This window comes from Ovis aries, chromosome 9 (assembly GCF_016772045.2).
Source record: "Ovis aries strain OAR_USU_Benz2616 breed Rambouillet chromosome 9, ARS-UI_Ramb_v3.0, whole genome shotgun sequence".
NCBI lineage: Eukaryota > Metazoa > Chordata > Mammalia > Artiodactyla > Bovidae > Ovis > Ovis aries.
This window is the reverse complement of record NC_056062.1, coordinates 86,027,543-86,041,774: the sequence shown is the minus strand read 5'-3', so window position 1 is coordinate 86,041,774 and position 14,232 is coordinate 86,027,543. Positions and strand designations below refer to the sequence as shown.

Below are 14,232 nucleotides of genomic sequence, written 5' to 3'. Positions count from 1 at the left end.
TGTGAAACCAGCTTTCCATGTGACAAGACTTCATAAAGTGAGCCCTTAAAATATCTCCCTTTCTCTCGTACGTACTAGACTTATACCCAGTAAGTTAATCTAGAAGAATGAAAATCTTTCAACTTTCAGGCTAATAATAGCCAATCATTTCATTTTATTTCTGTAGAAAGATAGCTTTTAAAATGCAGATATGGCCTTGTTCCTTCCTCCCAGACCCCATAACAGGTCTTAGCTCTCTGACCTTTCAGCTACCCAAACTGTGTACTTCTCCCCCGCAGCCTCATCCTGGACTGTTCGCCTCGCTCTCAGCTCTCTAATCACTGCACCTCCTTCTTCGTGACTCTGGTGTCTTCCTTTTATCCCTTTTATCTCTGTGGCTGCTTCCTCTTCCCTTCTAAGTTAACTCCTCCCATTCATCAGATTGCACCAAGACTTCTGGGCCAGCTGTGTTCTTTTCTTCAGAGACCTTAGCTCTATTGGACTTTCCATGTTTATCAGTGTAATTATGCGATTGAAGTCTGCCTTCTGCTCTTAACTTGAGCTCCTAGAGAGTCCCTGTCTGCTTTTGTTCTCTATATCGTCAGTGTTCAGCCCAAAACTTAGCACATAGTAGGTGTTCGCTAAGTGTGGAAAGAATGAATGAAAAATGAAAGTATTGGATGATTATAAACTAGTTAATTTTCCTGATTTAAGAAGGGACAGATCAAGTCAGGCAAGAGCTTTTATTCTCACTTAATATTTGAAATACATTTGAAATCAGGAAAAATGCTTTCATTTGAAATCAGGCTTAGGATCATAGACTTTGGAGAAGCAGTGTTGAATAGTGTCAACTTCAAAAAATGAACAACAGGAGAGAGTTGTGAGTTCAGTTTTATTTGGGGACAAATAAGGACTGCAGCCCAAGAGCCAGCACCTCAGACAGCTCTTGAGAAACTCTGAAGAGGCAGAGGGAAGGTCAGTGTACATCTGATTTTGGTGAAGGGGGGATACATGCCGTCAAGCATCTATTTTTTCCAGATGGTTTCTGCTAGTCTCATGAGGCTTTCTGCTACGCACAAGAAAGTCACCACCATGAAGGATTTTAGTGCTTTTCTAGTTGTGAGAAGATATAAGAATTGGGCTCATAAAATCAGCTCCTGAAAATATCTAACAATCCGAAGACCGTCCTGCCAGTTTTTAGCACAGAGAGCCTCATTTCCGCTCTCCACCCTGAACTTTCTTCAGGGAATGTTCTAAATCAGCAGCTGCCATAACTCATGATTTCCTCCCTGTAGAGGCAGATGGCAAGTGCCAATTTGCAGTGGACCATAGAAACACAATGGCTACATAGGTAATTGAAATTTTCAGGTAGTTATGTTTTAAAAAGTAGAAGGAAACTGGTAATATTAGTTTTAATACTATATTTTCATTTACTTAATGAAGTAAAAGTATTATTTCAACAAATAACTTATGTAAAAACTATTAATGATGTATTTTGTATTCTTTTTTTAAATTAAGATTTCAAAATCTGGTGTGTATCTTACATTTACAGCATCTCCTACACCCACCAGCTACATTCCAGATGCTCATGGGTCACACATGGCTATATGAGACAGCACATTTGGAACCATTTTATATACAAATGAGTTGATTATCAAGCCTTTCAATACTTTAGAAAATCAAATAAAAACGTTTGAATTAAAACAACAAAAGATACTAATCGTTGAATACCAAGTGCCATAGTCAAAGGCCCAAAGACATTTCTGTCCTCCACATGTCAGAACATTTTTATTGTGATTTCCTTTAGATGTGACATGCAGAACATGGCTATTTAGGAATAAGAAACTCTTGGTGCTGCCTAGATATATAGCACAAATAAGTGTGGTGGGTCTCTCTTCTTTCCTTGCCTTTAAAGAATGTTAATTAGCGGAGAAAGCACTGTAACCCTCCCCACCCCTATTGCCCTGTGTTATTATTATTATTATTATTATTATTTTGCTTCCAACAAAGCGGACACAGTGTTCTTCGGGCAGTTTGAGAGGCACAGTCAAACCATGAGGGTGAGAGGCAGCGCCTGTTGCAGGCAGAGCTCAGCCACAGCTGAAAATGAGGGCAGGCATGGTTTCTGTGGCACTGAGCTTGCCCCTGGGTCCTAATTTGCCAAATTATATTCCTTTATTCTTTCAGAATTTGTCTTATTGCTTCCAACTTCAATTTAAATCCTACTTAATCTAGCCTCAGTTACCAGGTATCCTTTTTCTCTTTCACCACTTTCTGAACTCTTACTGCCATTCCGCTGCTTTCCAGAAAGCTGTGGAGACTGTGAGTGCTAGACAGTGTTTGCATTCTTTGAAAACTACTTAGGAAGGAAATGGCTAGCATGTCCTTCTCCCTCCAGCCGTGTCTACAGGTATAGGTAGGTTGTGGACTTAAAAAATATTCACAACTTAAAAGTTTAGAATTATGTTTTATTCAGTGGGAATTCTTAAGACTTCAAGCATCTCAAGTAACCCTGATAAACTGCTCTGAGGAGGCAAGGGGAGGAGCCAGGTTAAAGGGGAGGCAGTCTGAACATCAAAAGATTGTTGTTAATTAAAGGAAGACAGATATCTCAAGGTAAGGAATTCGGCGCTTTTCTATGTAAGGGAAGATGCTAGAGTCTTGGCTCATTGAAATCATTCTTTTCACGTGCGTCTCCGCTCTCTGGGGCCGCTGGCCTGTGTGTCTCACAGCCTGGGCTTCCTTGAGGCTCACCATTAGGGTGTGGTTGCGGTCTGCTGGCTGCCAGCTTGCAGTAGTTCTCCTTCCTAAGTGCCCTTAGGGCTGGAAGCTCACAGGGGAAGGCTGCAATCACTGATGACTGTGACAATCCTTGTGCACTGATATGGCAGGAAATACTCCATTTTTCAGTCCCTCCCCTTGGTCAGGAATTTGACCAATATTTGGGAGACATTTCATGACCAATTTTTGTTCCACAGTGCTGGGAAGCTGATCCTAGATTAGGTGAAAATTCTCGATATACAACTCAAGGTATTAAATTCTGGATTAGGCCTACTGATAGATAACAATAAAAGACTCTCTGTATGGTCTATCTTCTAACTAATCCAGGAGATATTTCCCTTGTTGCCTTTTCCATACCTAGAATCACACTATTACAATTATTGATTGCATACAGAACTGTATGTCTGATCAATTGTTTCAAGTTGCCCAGTCACCTACATTTGTTGGAAGCTTGGTTACACACTAAGAGACAACAGTCTTATAAAATAGACAGATATAAGTAATGTAGCTAGTAACATTGACAAAGGCATAGTGTAGCAGAGACACAATGCACAAAAAATTTGGAAACAAGCAGCAAATTAAAACAATGATTAGTATAACTAGTTGCAGTCTAGTTCCAGTAAACCATCAACTCTGTAGGAGAACCAGCTACAGAAGCCAAATTCTGACAGGATAATGTAGAGAGTAAAAGATAAATGTTTTATCTTTGCTTAGAAAGACATATTTTATCAGCTTGTTTTAGATCATGGCGTAAGAGAAACAGGTTTACTGGAAAATAGATTCAAGGAAGTATGTTTTAAAATCAAAGTTATAGATCATACTTATCAATTTATATAGTCCCATGTAATTGATTCCTGTTGGTCTACATGAAGTAATCAGGTCTTCCACTAGAGTTCTTCATTTGTTACCCAGTTCAGTGTCATTGTCTAAAGGCTATCAGAAACTTACATTTGTTTAAAAGGTTCTTTTCGTGAGTCTTCTTGAAAAATCTTTATTTTGTAAAAGCAGTGTAAAATTATGATTGTCTATAAAGGATATAACTTAAAATAGCATGGTTAAAGATTTGAGTATGGTGTAACTAGCAGGAAACTTGGATATTTCTGTAACGTTACATTTTAGGATAATAATTAGAATTACGACTGATAACATTTTATCAGAACATATTGGATATTAGGGTTTCTATATACATTCTGATGCCCTGGTGGCTCAGACAGTAAAGAGTCTACCTGCAACATGGAAGACCTGAGTTTGAACCTTGGGTTGGGAAGATCTCCTGGAGAAGGAAATGGCAATCCACTCCAGTATTCTTCCCTGGAAAACCCCATGGACAGAGAAGCTTGGTGGACTACAGTCCATAATGTTGCAAACAGGCAGACACAATTGAGTAACTTCACTTTCTATAAATTCTAGAATAATGGTATTTATTCTTGCACTATAGCCTCAAGTTTGTTTTCAATTATTTGACTGTATATCTGAATTAAAATTGCCAAATAAACTTAGTTTAACATTCCTCTCTGAGATATCTCAGAGATGTTTCTTCAAAGTGTCCCAGAGTTATCTGGAGATTAAAAGACCTTTAGTTAGATTTTGATATTTGGGAAGTTTGTTAGAAATACCAAAATTATTTTAAAAACACAGCAGGATCATAGGTCACTGAAACAATAACTATTTATTTAACCAAAGTCACAAAAATAATTAAAAGAAAATAAATATAGATCACTTAAGGGTACAGAAACTCATAGAATCTGTTATCCCAAAGGAGCACTTTTAATAGAAAGAGAAATCACCTTCCAGTATGCATTGGCTTACTTAGCAAACCCACTTAGTTAACTTCAATTTAAATTTAGTTAATCTTGACTATGTCTAAAACTTTTCCTTTCTCAGGCTTCCTTACCACACTCTGTGATCATTTTCTGCACCCAGTCTGTCTCTCTTTTTCTATCCAAATAAAATCAGCTAGCTCTTTATCTTTCTTTTCCCTCAATAAAATGATGCTGTAAACAGCAATATTGCAAAGGAATCTGGAATGTTAGATCCATGAATCAAGGCAAATTGGAAGTGGTCAACCAGAAGATGGCAAGAGTGAATGTTGACATTTTTAGTAATCAGTTCAGTTCAGTTCAGTTCATTTCAGTCGCTCAGTCATGTCTGACTCTTTGCAACCGCATGAATCGCAGCACGCTAGGCCTCCCAGTCCATCACCATCTCCCGGAGTTCACTCAGACTCATGTCCATCGAGTCCGTGATGCCATCCAGCCATCTCATCCTCGGTCGTCCCCTTCTTCTCCTGCCCCCAATCCCTCCCAGCATCAGAGTCTTTTCCAATGAGTCAACTCTTCGCATGAGGTGGCCAAAGTACTGGAGTTTCAGCTTTAGCATCATTCCTTCCAAAGAAATCCCAGGGTTTATCTCCTTCAGAATGGACTGGTTGGATCTCCTTGCAGTCCAAGGGCCTCTCAAGAGTCTTCTCCAACACCACATTTCATAAGCATCAATTCTTTGGCTCTCAGCCTTCTTCACAGTCCAACTCTCACATCCATACATGACCACTGGAAAAACCATAGCCTTGACTAGACGGACCTTAGTTGACAAAGTAATGTCTCTGCTTTTCAATATACTATCTAGGTTGGTCATAACTTTTCTTCCAAGGAGTAAGCGTCTTTTAATTTCATGGCTGCAATCACCATCTGCAGTGATTTTGGAGCCCCCCAAAATAAAGTCTGACACTATTTCCACTGTTTCCGCATCTATTTCCCATGAAGTGGAGATCAGTGGAGAAATAACTCCAGAAAGAATAAAGGGATGGAACCAAAGCAAAAACAATACCCGGATGTGGATGTGACTGGTGATAGAAGCAAGGTCTGATGCTGTAAAGAGCAGTATTGCATAGGAACCTGGAATGCTAGATCCACGAATCAAGGCAAATTGGAAGTGGTCAAACGAGATGGCAAGGGTGAACATCGACATTGTAGGAATCAGTGAACTAAAATGGACTGGAATGGGTGAATTTAACTCAGATGACCATTATATCTACTACTGCGGGCAGGAATCCCTCAGAAGAAATGGAGTAGCCATCATGGTCAACAAAAGAGTTCAAAATTCAGTACTTGGATGCAATCTCAAAAATGACAGAATGATCTTGTTTGTCTCCAAGGCAAACCATTCAATATCACAGTTATCCAAGGCTATGCCCCAACCAGTAATGCTGAAGAAGCTGAAGTTGAACGGTTTTATGAAGACCTACAAGACCTTTTAGAACTAACACCCAAAAAAGGATGTCCTTTTCATTATAGGGGACTGGACTGCAAAGGTAGAAAGTCAAGAAACACCTGGAGTAACAGGCAAATTTGGCCTTGGAATGCGGAATGAAGCAGGACAAAGACTAATAGAGTTTTGCCAGGAAAATGCACTGGTCATAGCAAACACCCTCTTCCAACAACACAAGAGAAGACTCTACACATGGACATCACCAGATGGTCAACACCGAAATCAGACTGATTATATTCTTTGCAGCCAAAGATGGAGAAGCTCCATACAGTCAACAAAAACAAGACCAGGAGTTGACTGTGGCTCAGATCATGAACTCCTATTACCAAATTCAGACTCAAATTGAAGAAAGTAGGGAAAACCGCTAGACCATTCAGGTATGACCTCAATCAAATCCCTTATGATTATACAGTGGAAGTGAGAAATAGATTTAAGGGCCTAGATCTGATAGATAGAGTGTCTGATGCACTATGGAATGAGGTTCGTGACATTGTACAGGAGACAGGGATGAAGACCATCCCCATGGAAAAGAAATGCAAAAAAGCAAAATGGCTGTCTGGGGAGGCGTTACAAATAGCTGTGAAAAGAAGAGAGGTGAAAAGCAAAGGAGAAAAGGAAAGATATAAGCTTCTGAATGCAGAATTCCAAAGAATAGCAATAAGAGATAAGAAAGCCTTCTTCAGCAATCAATGCAAAGAAATAGACGAAAACAACAGAATGGGAAAGGCTAGAGATCTCTTCAAGAAAATTAGAGATACCAAGGGAACATTTCATGCAAAGATGGGCTCGATAAAGGACAGAAATGGTATGGACCTAAGAGAAGCAGAAGATATTAAGAAGAGGTGGCAAGAATACATGGAAGAACTGTACAAAAAAGATCTTCACGACCCAGATAATCATGATGATGGGATCACTAATCTAGAGCCCGACATCTTGGAATGTGAAGTCAAGTGGGCCTTAGAAAGCATCACTACAAACAAAGCTAGTGGAGGTGATGAAATTCCAGTTGAGCTGTTTCAAATCCTGAAAGATGATGCTGTGAAAGTGCTGCACTCAATATGCCAGCAAATTTGGAAAACTCAGCAGTGGCCACAGGACTGGAAAAGGTCCGTTTTCATTCCAATCCCTAAGAAAGGCAATGCCAAAGAATGCTCAAACTACCAAACAATTGCATTCATCTCACATGCTAGTAAAGTAATGCTCAAAATTCTCCAAGCCAGGCTTCAGTAATATGTGAACCGTGAACTCCCTGATGTTCAAGCTGGTTTTAGACAAGGCAGAGGAACCAGAGATCAAATTGCCAGCATCTGCTGGATCATGGAAAAAGCAAGAGAGCTCCAGAAAAACATCTATTTCTGCTTTCTTGACTATGCCAAAGCCTTTGACTGTGTGGATCACAATAAACTGTGGAAAATTCTGGAAGAGATGGGAATACCAGACCACCTAACCTGCCTCTTGAGAAATCTGTATGCAGGTCAGGAAGCAACAGTTAGAACTGGACATGAAACAACAGACTGGTTCCAAATAGGAAAAGGAGTACGTTAAGGCTGTATATTGTCACCCTGCTTATTTAACTTCTTTGCAGAGTACATCATGAGAAATGCTGGACTGGAAGAAGCACAAGCTGGAATTAAGATTGCCAGGATAAATATCAATCACCTCAGATATGCAGATGATACCACCCTTATGGCAGAAATTGAAGACGAACTACAAAGCCTCTTGATGAAAGTGAAAGAGGAGAGCGAAAAAGTTGGCTTAAAGCTCACCGTTCAGAAAACGAAGATCATGGCATCCGGTCCCATCACTTCATGGGAAATAGATGGGAAACAGTGGAAACAGTGTCAGACTTTGTTTTTTAGGGCTCCAGAATCACTGCAGATGGTGACTGCAGCCATGAAATTAAAAGACGCTTACTCCTTTTTAGGAATCAGTGAACTAAAATGGACTGGAATGGGTGAATTTAACTCAGATGACCATTAGATCTACTACTGTGGGCTAGAATCCTTTAGAAGAAATGGAATAGCCATCATAGTCAACAAGAGAGTCTGAAATGCAGTACTTGGATGCAATCTCAAAAATGACAGAATGACCTCTGTTCATTTCCAAGGGAAACCATTCAATATCATGGTAATCCAAGCCTATGCCCCAATGAGTAATGCTGAAGAAGCTGAGGTTGAACATTTCTATGAAGACCTACAAGACCTTCTAGAACTAACATCCAAAAAAGATGTTCTTTTCATTATGGGGGAGTAGGAAGACAAGAAACACCTGGAGAAACAGGCAAATTTGGCCTCAGAGTACAGAAACAGGGCAAAGGCTCATAGAATTTTGCCAAGAAAATGTACTGGTCATAGCAAACACCGTCTTCCAACAATACAAAAGAAGACTCTACACATGGACATCACCAGGTGGTCAACACCGAAATCAGATTGATTATATTCTTTGCAGCCAAAGATGAACATGCTCTGTATAGTCAGGAAAAACAAGACTGGGAGCTGACTGTAGCTTAGATCATGAACTCCTTGTTGCCAAATTCAGACTTAAATTGAAGAAAGTAGGAAAAACCACTAGACCATTCATGTATGACCTAAATCAAAAATGTATATGAATAGTGATTCAAATCACTAAGACTCAGGAGGCCTCCCCATAAAAGACTGGTAGAGGATGTAACCTAAATCATGAGAGTTTACTTTTAAAAACAGTATGGCAAAGGTCACGTTTTCAAACCCCAAACAAACAAAATACACAAGTGTTACTGAGTCCAAGCTCTCTCTGCTCACCTTATGACAGGACAATGAACCTGAGAGACACGGTGTTGAGACAAGGAAGAGGCTTTAATCGGGGAGCCTGCAGACCCAAGAAGACAGCAGGCTAGCACCTCACAAGAACCATCTTACTGGGGTCTTGATGCCAGTTTGTTTTATAGATCAGAGAGAAGGAAGCAGTGAGGAAGAAAAGTCAGAAGGCAGAATAGAGAGGGAGAGGCAGTGGGGAAGTAAAATGAAAGGGTCTTCAGTCTTGCAAAACATCTCCAAAGGTATGGCCAGCCTTTGAAAAGGGTATATTAATCTCTTCTATTTACAGGTGGGCAGGGAAAAATTATCTCTCCATCAGCTGAAAAAAGGCACTTTAGTTTACAGTCAAGCAGTGAGGCAGGGTTCTCCAGGCAACTCATTGGGTATGATTACAAAAATCACCCATAGTTTGGCCTCAGGTCAGAAACATGGAGGGAATACAGCCTCAACCATCAACAGAAAATTGGATTAAAGATTTACTAAGCATGGCCCCGCCCATCAGAACAAGACCCAGTTCCCCCTCAGTCAGTCTCTCGCCATCAGGAACCTTCCATAAGCCTCTTATCTTTATCCATCAGAAGGCAGACAGAATGAGAACCACAATCACAGAAAACTAACCACACTGATCACATGGAATACAGCCTTGTCTAACTTAATGAAACTATGAGCCATGATGTGTAGGGCCACCCAAGACAGATGGGTCATGGTGGAGAGTTCTAACAAAACATTGTCCACTGGAGAAGGGAATAGCAAACCATTTCAGTATTCTTGCCTTGAGAATCCCATGAATGGTATGAAAAGATAAAAAGATAGGACATTGAAAGATGAACTCCCTGCCCAACATGCTGCCAGAGATTGGTGGAGAAATAACTCCAGAAAGAATGAAGACACGAAGCCAAAGCAAAAACAATACCCACTTGTAGATGTGACTGGTGATGGAAGCAAGGTCCGATGGTGTAAAGAGCAATATTGCATAGGAACCTGGAATGTTAGGTCCATGAATCAAGGCAAATTGGAAGTGGTCAAACAGGAGATGAGAAGAGTGAACATTGGCACTTTGGAAATCAGTGACTAAAATGGACTGGTATGGGCAAATTTAATACAGATGACCATTATATCTACTTGGCAAGAATCCCTTGCCCACAGTTAGAAGAAATGGAGTAGCCCTCCTAAACAACAAAAGTCTGATATGAAGTACTTGGATGCAATCTCAAAAATGACAGAATGATCTCTTTTGTTTCCAAGGCAAACCATTCAATATCACAGTAATCCCAGTCTCCGACCAGTAATGCCGAAGAAGCTGAAATTGAACAGTTCTGTGAAAACCTACAAGACCTTTTAGAACTAACACCCAAAAAAGGATGTCCTTTTCGTTATAGGTGACTGGAATGCAAAAGTAGGAAGTCAAGAAACACCTGGAGTAACAGGCAAATTTGGCCTTGGAATGCAGAATGAAGCAGGGCAAAGACTAATAGAGTTTTGCCAAGAGAACACACTGGTCATAGCAAACACCCTCTTCCAACAACACAAGAGAAGACTCTACATATGGACATCACCAGATGGTCAACACCAAAATCAGATTGATTATATTCTTTGCAGCCAAAGATGGAGAAGCTCTATATAGTCAGCAAAAACAAGACTGGAAGTTGACTGTGGCTCAGATTATGAAGTCCTTACTGCCAAATTCAGACTTAAAGAAAGTAGGGGAAACCACTAGACCATTCAAGTATGACCTAAATGAAATCACTTATGATTATAGAGTGGAAGTGAGAAATAGAGTTAAGGGATTAGATCTGATAGACAGAATGCCTGAAGAACTATGGTTGGAGATTTGTGACATTGTACAGGAGGCAGTGATCAAGACCATCCCCAGGAAAAAGAAATGCAAAAAGGCGAAATGGATGTCTGAGGAGGCCTTACAAATAGCTGAGAAAAGAAGAGAAGTGAAAAGCAAAGGAGAAAAGGAAAGATATATACGTTGAAGGCAGAATTCCAAAGAATAGCCAGGAGAGATAAGAAGGCCTTCCTCAGTGATCAATGGAAAGAAATAGAGGAAAACAATAGAATGGGAAAGACTAGAGGTCTCTTCAAGAAAATTAGAGATACCAAGGGAATATTTCATGCAAAGATGAGCTCAATAAAGGACAGAAATGGCATGGACCTAACAGGAGCAGAAGATATTAAGAAGAGGTGGCAGGGATACACGGAAGAACTATACAAAAGAGATCTTCCAGACCCAGATAATCATGATGGTGTGACCACTCACCTAGACCCAGACATCCTGAAGTGCGAAGTCAAGTGGGCCTTAGGAAGCATCACTACGAACAAAGCTAGTGCAGGTGATAGAATTCCAGTTGAGCTATTTCAAAGCATAAAGATGATGCTGTGAATATGCACTCAATATGCCAGCAAATTTGGAAAACTCAGCAGTGGCCACAGGGCTAGAAAAAGGTAGTTTTCATTCCAATCCCAAAGAAAGGCAATGCCAAAGAATACTCAAACTAAGACACAATTGCACTTATCTCACATGCTAGTAAAGTAATGCTCAAAATTCTCCAAGCCTGGCTTAAACAGTTCGTGAACCGTGAACTTACAGAAGTTCAAGCTGGATTTAGAAAAGGCAGAGGAACCAGAAATCAAATTGCCGTCATCCACTGGATCATTGAAAAAGCAAGAGTTCCAGAAAAACATCTACTTCTTCTTTTTTGACTACTCCTAAGCCTTTGACTGTGTTGATCACAACTAACTGTGAAAAATTCTGAAAGAGATGGGAATACCAGACCACCTGACCTGCCTCCTGAGAAATCTGTTTGCAGATCAGGAAGCAACAGTTAGAATTGGACATGGAACAACAGACTGGTTCCAAATCGGGAAAGGAGTATATCAAGGCTGCATACTGTCAACCTCCTTGCTTAACTTATATACAGAGTACATCATGAGAAACGCTGGGCTGGATTAAGCAGAAGCTGGAATCAAGATTGCCGGGAGAAATATCAATAACCTCAGATATGCAGATGATACCACCCTTATGGCAGAAAGTGAAGAAGAACTGCAGAGCCTCTTGATGAAAGTGAAAGAGGAGAGTGAAAAAGTTGGCTTAAAGCTCAACATTCAGAAAACAAAGATCATGGCATTTGGTCCCATCACTTCATGGGAAATAGATGGGGAAACAATGTAAACAGTGAGACTTTAGTGTTTGGGGTTCCAGAATCACTGCAGATGGTGACTGCAGCCATGAAATTAATATGCTTACTCCTTGGAAGAAAAGCTATGACCAACCTAGACAGTATATTCAAAAGCAGAGACATTACTTTGCCAGCAAAGGTCCATCTAGTCAGAGCTATGGTTTTTCCAGTAGTCATGTATGGATATGAGAGTTGGACCATAAAGAAGGCTGAGCGCCAAAGAACTGATGCTTTTGAACTGTGGTGATGGAGAAGACTCTTGAGAGTCCTTTGGACTGCAAGGAGATCCAACCAGTCCATCCTAAAGGAAATCAGTCCTGAATATTGATTGGATTTGATGCTGAAGCTGAAACTCCGATACTTTGGCCACCTGATGTGAAGAGCTGACTCATTTCAAAAGACCCTGATGATGGGAAAGATTGAGGACAGGAAGATACGGGGACGGCAGAAGATGAGATGATTGGATAGCATCACTGACTCAATGGACATGAGTTTGGGTAAACTCTGGGAGTTGGTGATGGACAGGGAGGCCTAGTGTGCTGCGGTTCATGGAGTTGCAAAGAATCAGACACGACTGAGCAACTGAACTGAACTGAACTGAATGCTATAGTGGAGTTCCACTAAATATGGAAGGAGCTTGTATCAGTTTCTTTCTGTTAGTTTTATGATTTTGTTTCATCCATGCTGTTACATGTGTCAATAGTCTATTCTCTTTATTATTGAGTAGTAATCTATTGTAGTGATGTACAAGAATTTATCTATTCACCAATTGGTAAACAATTTAATTCTTATAATTTTTGTGTTTATGAATAAAGCTGCTATAAATATTTACATGTACTTTGATAGGCATATGTTTTCATTTCTCTTAGGTAGTTTTCGGTCAGACATTACTTCGTGAGAAACTGCCAAACGTGTTTTTGGAAGTGGCTGCACCATATCTTAAGTCCCACTAGCAGTGTCTGAGAACTCAAGTTGCTCTGAGACCTTACTATTGGTTATTTGTCTATATATTTATTTTTAACCACTCCAATATGTTTTTATTTCCTTTGATTCCTCCATAATTATATTTCAGGTATCTTTTTGGTCCTGTGAAAGCCTCTTTTCTCTTGGTAGGCTGACAGTTTGGCTAAATGTTTCTATTAAGACATGAACATTTGTTTATGTGAAACTGGTTCTCCATCAAGTGAAGCTTAGTTAGAAGTGAGCTGTTTTGAATTGCCTTTTGTCAACATATTGAGTTGGTTAAAACACAATACTAATGATTTTTTAAGATTAATAAAATTGTTTATTTCACTGTAGAGACTGCTTCCATAATCCCATATAATTTTTTCATAGTAATGAAGGACTCCTAAGAAGGGCACAAAGGCTTCTGTGGAAATTTGTCATCAGCCCAGAAAACTTCCAAAGCTGTGTGTATTCAGTTATTACCCACATAACTAAGTAATGAGAAGGGAGGTCAGGCTGAACAACAGCAGTCTTAAGTACAATTGAAGTGTCATTTTCACCATTAAACAAACAACAAAAAATTGTGGCGTGTGATAATAGTTGATGGTGTCCTATTTCTTTGTGTAGAATTGCTTTTCTCTCATTGCTGACTTAATTTGATTGTACTGGTTTGTCAGCTGTCACATTTGGGTTCCTTCAACTACAAAATATAGGTAACAACAGTCTATATAATTTAATGATCACGTGCCAACATTTTGTTTCTTTTTATCAGGAAGAACTAAGAATGATCTTTTTCCCCCTATAACTTTGGAATAACAAAAAAATTCAAGGATTTCTTTTTCTGCCTGTCTTGTATTTTATAGGTGGCTTGTCTAATATCTTGCATTTTTGTCCTGATAGTCATCTATACAATAGGGCCTTTGCTTTACTGGCTGCCCATGGTAAGTAATACTTTTTATAATTTAATTTTAAAATTTAACATTAATGAGAATCATTCCATTTTAAACATTTCTTTGAAGAACAACCTCAGTAATCCTAAATATGAAAAGTTATGTGACGTAAGTGATGGTTGTGTAGAGGAGAGGTAGAAAGAGCCCAACGGATGGGTAAAGTACAGGAGGGTACCATGGCTGTTTTCATTTAATTAGATTTATTCTGTATTCAGTTGGAAGGTAGAACTAAGCAATCTCTGTTATAAGAAATAGACTTTGGAAGAATTTTATAAAATTTAGATTGAGAAAATGCGTGCTGGGCAAGAGAGTAGGGAACAAAATATTTCT

General features: G+C 39.6%; 1 protein-coding gene across 13 annotated transcripts in view; it reads left to right on the top strand.

Moving 5' to 3' along the window:
- SLC26A7 (solute carrier family 26 member 7) overlaps window positions 1–14,232 on the top strand; it is a 215,392-nt gene that overhangs the window by 147,730 nt on the left and 53,430 nt on the right. For all 13 annotated transcript variants that reach the window (XR_006060883.2, XR_006060884.1, XM_042254498.2 and 10 more), the window contains one exon: window positions 13,816–13,893. Coding sequence is in view for 11 of the 13 variants with exons in the window: in XM_042254498.2 (XP_042110432.1) it covers window positions 13,816–13,893 (78 nt within the window). In the remaining 2 variants the exon portion in view is untranslated. The remainder of the gene's footprint in view (window positions 1–13,815; window positions 13,894–14,232) is intronic.